The sequence below is a fragment of the Chrysemys picta genome, chromosome 7 (assembly GCF_011386835.1).
Source record: "Chrysemys picta bellii isolate R12L10 chromosome 7, ASM1138683v2, whole genome shotgun sequence".
Lineage (NCBI taxonomy): Eukaryota > Metazoa > Chordata > Testudines > Emydidae > Chrysemys > Chrysemys picta.
Window position 1 is genome coordinate 50,153,219 of NC_088797.1, and position 8,123 is coordinate 50,161,341.

The 8,123-nt window shown below is 59.2% G+C and overlaps 1 protein-coding gene across 3 annotated transcripts in view; it reads left to right on the forward strand.

Moving 5' to 3' along the window:
* The window catches only part of SLC38A3 (solute carrier family 38 member 3), a 79,220-nt gene extending 72,252 nt beyond the window's left edge, over window positions 1–6,968 (forward strand). The window contains exons 12-16 of one of the 3 annotated variants that reach the window (XM_065551402.1): window positions 778–878; window positions 1,319–1,438; window positions 2,011–2,155; window positions 4,131–4,234; window positions 5,668–6,968. In XM_065551402.1, coding sequence (XP_065407474.1) covers window positions 778–878; window positions 1,319–1,438; window positions 2,011–2,155; window positions 4,131–4,234; window positions 5,668–5,864 — 667 coding nt within the window. In that variant the 3' untranslated portion in view covers window positions 5,865–6,968. Of the gene's footprint in view, window positions 1–777; window positions 879–1,313; window positions 1,439–2,010; window positions 2,156–4,130; window positions 4,235–5,667 lie in introns of all 3 variants that reach the window. The other 2 variants (XM_065551403.1, XM_065551405.1) reach the window with 2 other exon arrangements.
* Window positions 6,969–8,123: the final 1,155 nt, after the last annotated feature.

Below are 8,123 nucleotides of genomic sequence, written 5' to 3' on the forward strand. Positions count from 1 at the left end.
CTTGGGACTCCCAGATCTGGGTTCTGCTCCAGCAGGTTCTGGTGCCACCCCTGCCTCACTGCCCAGAGTGCCCTGCCCTCTGCCTTCTGGCACCTGGAGCCCAGGCACGGGGCCGCTGGGGGCACCCCCGGCCATTCTGGGGACCCTCAATCCATGTCAGCTCTGCAGCTCACGCCCTCACCTTGCCGGCCTCCTGGCTGACAGACCCACGTGGGGCAGGGACCACCCACCGTTTGCCTGCCCCTTTCTACAGCAGGGCCAGTGGTAAGAGCAGCTCCTGCCTCCCGTCCTGTCTCTGTGTCAGACCGGCGCCCTCTCCTGGCAACAGAGAGCCCTGCACACAGCGAGGGTGGCTACTTGGGCAGCTGAGATGCTCACAGGACACAGCCTGTGAGGAGCCCTCCGATGCTTGGTGCTCCAGAGGCAGGGAGGGCGATGGGGCACTGCTCCCCAGCCAAGCCAAGCTGGGGACCCATCCATTCTGTGCTGCCAGGCATCAGCTGGCACCACGGGGTTTACCCCAGGAACGTGCCTCTCCCTCGCCAGTGCAGGGCAAGAGGGACCCAGTTTAGTAGCCTGGCAAGGCTTTGGTATCGAGAGCCTGGCTCCGCAGCTGGAGGGCCATGGGTGCCATGCCCAGGACCAACAGGGAGGGGCCCAGGCTGGGAAGGTTGAGAACAGTGGCCTACAGGCCCCCCGGAGCAAGATAAGCCCAGCTCATGTGGGTGGTGGCTGCCGGTGGCCGGCAAATCTAACCCTGCTCTGGGCATCCTGCAGCCCCTCCAAGAAGAAGATGCAGGGCATCTCGAACATCTCCATTGCTGTCATGTATGTCATGTACTTCCTGGCCGCCCTCTTCGGCTACCTCACATTCTACGGTGAGTGCCCCCGAGGCGAGATGATCCTCACTCCCCCCCGCCCCCCGAAGGCCAGGAGCAGGCCCCTGTCCATCGCTAGCCCCAGAGGGACCCAGCCGGTGCCTGCCAGAGCTGGGTTACTGGCTCCATTGGCTGCACGGCTCAGAGGGCAGGAGCCATGGGGCTCACGGCTATGGGGCTGCCCTCTCCTGCCCAGGCACCACCAGACCCAGCCCATGGCAGGGCCCCTCCAGTGTGATCCACCCAGCAAGGTCTTGTTGCTGGGCTCCCAGTCTCTAGGGCTGACCGGTTCTGTTGTCACGCACCAACCCAGTGCCACACCAGGCTGTTGCAGAGCCATATTGGCCGGTTTCCCCGCGGGACAGGTCTCCCCTTGGGCCAGCGGGATGGGCAGGGCTCGCCCTGGGTGCGACTGACATGGGTTGCACCCCACAGGCCAGGTGGAGTCGGAGCTGCTGCACACCTACAGCTACGTGGACCCCTTCGACGTGCTGATCCTGTGCGTGCGCGTGGCAGTGCTGATCGCCGTGACGCTGACTGTGCCCATCGTCCTCTTCCCAGTAGGTGACGCCACCCGCCAGTCACAGGGGTGGGTGGGGGGACAAGGCCTTTTCCCTGACATCAGGGGTTGTAGCTCCCTGTGCAGTGCCCCACCCTGGGAGACACTGACGCTGTGGTCTCGGGCCCCTGCATGGCCTCAGTTGACACAGGCTGGCCGCTTGTGGGCAGTTCCAGCAGAGGCTGGATGGGCCTTGGTGACTGAGGGCAGCCCAGTGTGGAGCCCTGGCACTGCGTGATTCCTCGTCGGGTGCCTGGCCCTACATGGGCTGCGGTGAGCACGGGAGGGACACGACAGCAGCAGGAAATGTACATTTATACAAACTGCAGGAAGGGAGTTGGGAGGCCAGCCAGGGACTGGGGCAAGCAGGCCCCAGGGACCACAGTGATGGGCACCATACTACAGGTTGGCCCTGGCAGGTGTGGGGTGGGCAAGGCCCAGAGGCCATGGCGATGGGCACCATACTACAGAGAGGCCATGAGGGCATGATGGACCCAGAGCAGGCTGGGCTCCGGAAAGGGAACTGGCAGTGGGCCCCATGCTGGGCACGCAATCTGACCCTCTCCCCTCTAGGTGCGCCGCGCCATCCAGCAGATGCTCTTTCAAGGCAAGGACTTCAGCTGGGTCCGTCACACAGCGATCGCTGTGGTCCTGCTGATCACCATCAACCTGCTGGTCATCTTCGCCCCCTCCATCCTCGGCATCTTCGGCCTGATTGGTGAGTCCTGGCACGTGCTGCCTGAGCCGCCCCCACGGCGCTGCAGGGAGCCCAGCGCTCCCCGCACCAGCACCCTGTAGGCTGGGAAATAGTGTCTGGTCTGTCGTGCCAGATTCCCAGGCCCCGGGGCGTGAAATCCTCTGCTTTTCCCCAGCGCAGGGCTAGCTTCCCACGCACGCTGCCCCCTGCTGGCCTGCCTCAGCCCTGGATTGGAGGGACCTGTACAAACACAGCTCGGCCACACAAGGGAAGGAGTGCCGGTGGGGAAACTTGGGCAAAGGTACTGAGCGTGCTTTGCCCAAGGCCACAGAGTGAGTCAGTAGCAGCACTGAGATTGGACCCCAGTGGTGAGGGAGTTCAGTCTCCACAGCTTGGGAATCCCTGCCCTTGCTGTTACAGGGGAGGTAGCATTACCTACTGGGTAGGGCCTGGCCTAGCAATTTGGGCAACCTCAGCTGGGTCACGTTCCCGCTCTGTGCTTCAGGGACCCCTCCTAGCCTTGGGCTGTCGGCTCCATCCCCGCCCAGCCCACGATCTCTGCCCCATAGCGCTATCAGTATGGCAGGCCCATTGGTCCCTGCTTCAGCTGAGCCCCCCACAACTCCTCTCAGGAGTGGCCCAGACAGGCAAAAGGCCCCGCCTCCCTTTGCTGCTCCCCTCTGATCATTGTAACCACAGGGTTTAAATGCGGCACCGGCTGCTCTCCCTTGTCCCTGGACTCTGGAGTCCTGGCCTGGCCACTGTGTTAGCTCAAAGCCCAGGGCTCCAGGCTGCAGCCTGAGGGCTTCTCTTTGTTTGCAGTTTGGGTGTTTTTTTAATTCCTGTTCTGCCTTTGCTCTTGTCATGCCAGATCTATGCCTAGTATCAGGGGGTAGCCCTGTTAGTCTGTACCCACAAAACCAACAAGGAGTCCGATGGCACCTTGAAGACTAACAGATTTATTTGTGAAAAAGCTTTCGTGGGTAAAAAACCCACTTTTCAGACTCCGTACATCTGAAGAAGTGGGTTTTTTACCCACAGAAGCCTATGCCCAAATAAATCTGTTAGTCTTAAAGGTGCCACCGGACTCCTCGTTAAATCTGTTCCTTAGATCCCTGGCTGGCCCCACTCCGCGAGGGGCCCCGGGGCAAGGCTGGCACGGCTAGCCCCACTGTTTCCAAGGAAGCTAATTGCGGGGGGAAGTTTGGCTCTAGCCAGGTGTGGGGCTTGGCTCAGGGGGTCAGGTGGCTGTGGGGGACTAGTGTGACAGGTTTATGTTACCAATTTGCTCGAGACGTTAGGTGATTAGGCTGAGGCCTCAGGATTTTTAGGGGAGGAGATGGAGGAGCACACCATGTGACTAAATTTTAAAGCTTTATTAATAAAATAATAAAATAACAGTGGGGAGTGCTGGTTTTTTTTATGTTAGTTAGAGGAAGAAAGAAAGTGTTAGTGCCCCAAGCCTTAACCCATTTTTATACTTACATTTGTACTACCCGAGGCTGGCCAAGCCTGGGTGTAATGTAAGAAGAAGAGGAGGAAAGGTGGATGGGAGTTTTGTTTTGTGCACAGGTTGTTTGGGGTTTGCTGTTGATTTTTAATTTGCTTTGGCTTTTAGGAGGGTTTTTAAGTTTTGGGTTTTTTTAGCTGCATGTGTTTTGGCTGCATAGAGTTTGTTTGAGCACTGTGACCTTGGACTGCAGCCCACATCTTATTTTTGGACTCAGCTGAGAGCTGAGGCATTGAGTTAACCCATTTTGTATTGGTTTTTTTAGCCTTTTGCAACCTGCAAAAAAAAAATTATTTTACACTTATACCTTTAACCTTTTAACCCTTTCCAAAATGTCTTGCAATGCTTGCAACAGCATTAGCAACATACAATGCTAATTTGCTTCCCCCAAAAAAATCCTAAAAAAAAAGTCACTAAATTATAACATTGGGAGCTGCTGGCTGCTCCCCCGCACCCCTGTACCCATTCTCTCCTGATGTTCTCCAGGTGCCACATCAGCCCCCTGCCTCATCTTCATCTTCCCAGCCATCTTCTACATCCGCATCGTGCCCAAAGACAAGGAGCCCCCGAAGTCCACCCCCAAGATCCTGGTACGTCCTCTCCAGCCAAGCTGACTGTCAGGGGGAATCATGTCGCTAATGGGCGCTGAAGAGGGTGGCCCTGGGCCAGCGTTGACTCTGCTTTTGAGGCCCCCTCCAGAGGCCTCCTACCTGACTCTCAGGGGTGCTGGGCGCTGATCCCCCCCCCACTGAGAGGCCATAGGACCAGCAGGGCAATTGGCACAGCTGAGGTCATGCCTCCCTGCCAGTGTGTTTCAAGTCAGTCACCCGACATTAATGGCCAACAATATTATGAAAATATGGGCCTTAACTTCCAGAGTCCTCCCCTCTGTGTGTATGGGGGGCACAATTTTAGGGGGAACTTTTAGGGGTGGCTCTCACTTTAGAAGTAAGGAGGTCGCATTTATATCATGGGAAGCTCCTCAGATGTCACGTGGATACAGCCCAGGAGTCCTGAATCTGAGACCATCACCACTAACCACTAGACCCCACTCCCCTCTCAGAGCCAGTTCCCTTTAAGCTGCATGGCCGCACAGCAGGCTATTAAGGGCCATGCAGGCGCGCAGCGGGGAGAGGCGTCTCTCCTCTGGCCCTGGGCTGCTGAGGCGAGAGAGGGCTGGGGGGAGTCAAGGCCTCTCTCCCCAGGGCAGCCTGCACCCCAAACCAGTCATCCCTGGCCTCAGCCCAGAACCTGCACCACCAGCCAGAGCCCTCACCCCCGCCCCCCGTGCCCCAACCCTCTGCCCCAGCCTGGCGCCCCCTCCTGCACCCCAAACCACTCATCCCCAGCCCCACCCTAGAGCCTGCACCCCCAGACGGAGCCCTCACCCCCCACCCCAACCCTCTGCCCTAGCCCTGAGCCCCCTCATGCACCCCAACCCCCTCACCCCGGCCCTACCCCAGAGCCCTCAACCCCAGCCAGAGCCCTCAACCCCCCGCAGTCTAAGCCCTGAGCACCCTCCCACACAACAAACCCCTCATCCCCAGCCTCACCCCACAGCCTGCACCCCCAGCCAGAGCCCTCACCTCCTGCAACCCAACCCCTTGCCCCAGCCCTGAGCCCCCTCCCACAGGTGGGCTGGGTCGAGGGCAGAGCTGTGTGTCTGAGGGTCACTGGTGGGCTGGGTTGAGGTCAGAGCTGTGTGTTTGAAGGCCAGAGGTGGGCATAGTCTGGGGCAGAGGTGTGTGTCTGACGGGCATGGGTGGGTGGGGTTGGGGGTGGAACTATGTGTCTGAGGGGCAGAGGTGGGCTGGGTCGAGGTCGGAGCTGTGTCTCTGAGGGCCACAGATGGGGAGGGTTGGGGGCGGAGCTGTGTGTCTGGGGAGCACGGGTGGATGAGGTTGAGGGTTGAGCTGTGTGTCTGAGGGGCGAAGGTGGGGGGGATCAGATGTTGGAGTTGTGCCCAGTGGGCTGAGCCCGCCCCGGGGCTCATGTCTCCTGCCCCCTGTCTCCTCCCTTGCAGGCTGCCGGCTTCGCGGGCCTTGGCGTGCTCTTCATGGTCATGAGTCTCAGCTTCATCATCAGCGACTGGGCGATGGGCGGCGCCAAGAGTGGGGGCAGCCACTAGAGGGCAGCAGGAAGCGCCCTCCCGCCCCCACCCCACACCCTGGGAGATGGGGCTGTCTGAGCCATGCTCCCCTGCCTCTGTCCTGCTGCTAGTACTGTCCAGCAACCCGGTCCTCATTGCTGCCGAGCCAGGGACATGCCTGGGGCCTGCAGCACTACTGGGATTTCCCCAGTGCAGGCGAGCAAGCCCTTAGCAGCCAATGAATGTAGCATGGGGGGGGGGGGCGAGCAATCCCCCAGCTGGGGGGTGGCCATGGCTGTGGTGGGCCAGTCCGGCAGGGGAGCTTCGAGTGCCAGAAGGAGGAGAAGCAGGTCTAATGACTGTAGCATGGGAGTGGGCTCTATTCCCTGCTCTGCCCTTGTCCAGCTAGGTGAGCTTGCCTCAGTTTTCCCATCTGTAAAATGGGGCTGCTACTTCCCTACCTCACTGGGGGGCTGGCTGTGAGACGGAGCAGCTCCATGCACATGTGGAGCAGCCAGAAGCCCACAGACAGCGGCTCCAGCGAGGCGGGCAGAGAATTGTTCCAAGGGGGCAACAAACAGGAAGCGAGTGCTGCCAAGTGGGAAGTGACGCAGACCAAGGGCACGTCCTGTCAGGGAGCAGTTCAGCGACGAAAAAGAAACGAAATGGGGTGGGGTGTAGTGCTGTCCCGCCCTGTGCCTCTGTTTCTTTTTCCCTGCTGGAGCACAGGGCCGGATGCCCTTCAGAACCCCCTTTTCTTGAGGGTCCCATGCTCTGTGCAGTGGCTGCAGAGTTGTGCTAAGCCTGCAGCCATGATCTCACACCTGCCGAGGAGGGTGGCATTTGGGGTGAACTGAGGGGCAGGGACACCCTGCACTAGGGGGAGCAGGGCCTCGGTGTGTCTCACCTTGGCCCATGTGGGTGGAGGATTCAATACCAGCCCTAATATGCCCCCCCAGCTGCTATTGCAATGGGGGCCTTGCCCACTGCCTGGAGCAGCTCCCTGCCCCACAGCACTGAGAGACACGGCCCAACCGTCCCCTCCCTTCTCAGGAGGGCCCTCCCTGCTGGCTGGCAGACGGTGCCCCCCCTGAGAGTTGGCAGTGTATGCTGGAAATTGTGGCCCTGCCATTGAGCCTGTATAGAAACTAAACAATCCCTAAAACTTGATTTGCTGCTAATCGAAATAGTTTAGGAGAATCTACATTAATTTATATTGTATATGTGTACACACACACATGTTGTTATTGTGTTACTGACCTTGCGGTTAGTGGTTTCCATGGGATGCCCATCCTGTGCAGACCGTGTCAGAGCTGGGAGGGTCCAGTGAAATCATGTTTGGTTGGCTGCTGTCTTTAATTTGGGATGCTCCCTCTTTACTGCGTGTGGTGGGCATGAGGAGCATCAGTCCATCATAGGTCTCTCCTCTTGTCCTCCCACCCGGCCAGTTGGCTGGGGTGAAGCCAAACCTGGGGGGGCCGGCAGGTGCATCAGTTTAATATCTTCTGCACCTCTTTGGACAGGTCTTCTCCACCTCTCTGACCTACAGTCCCATCAGACTTCAGCCCAAACCAAAGATGGCTCCCAGCCCTCTCCACATGCTATGGTCATGGGCCCCTCTCCCTCATGGTCTGGCTGGCTGAGGGGCAGGACATGGGCAGAAGAAGCCACTGTGGATGTGGCCTCCTCCCAGACCCATGGCAGGAGCTGTTCTTGGGGCCTCGGAGTGGGGAGACCTGCAGAGCTCCCTAGCTAGCTGTAGGGGGAGCGGTCCCCAGGCAGTGAGGGGGTCTCCTGCCCTAACCGCGAGTGAGGGTTTGACTGCGATAGCCCTAGTGCCATGGGAACCACTGATGGCTTTATTTCCCTAAAGGGAGAGCCTGTGTCACTCTGAGGTTTTCCTGTGTGAACCTGAGTAGTCCCGGCAACAGGGCCCTGGTTGTACTGACTGTTGCTGGGCTGGGCTGGAAAGTGAGCTGGTAGAGGCGCCTAGATTGTAGTTAGAGGAAAAACCCCTGCAGAGTTACAGCTCGCCACCTGGCTAGTGAAGGGCTGGGCCTGTGTTCACACTGGGTCTTTCCCTCAATCCTGGCCTAAGGGGGCAGGCTGCCTGGGCATGTGAGGGTCACTCATGGAGGGGTGAAGGCAGCAGCCCCAGCAGCGTTGTATCTGTGTTGGCTGGCAGGGAACCCCAGTGAGGCTCCAGAATGGGCACCCCACTGACGGGAGTTTCTGGAGGCTGAAGTTCAGCTAGGAGAACTGCAGCAGGTTTTTCTGGACTTCTCCAGGTGCCTGGGCTTCTCTGGCAATGCACTTCGGACCTCTCCAGGGGTGGGGTGCTTCCCCAAGGGCCTCTCCTGCAGTCCTGCCCCACCAAGTTGGCTCCCCCA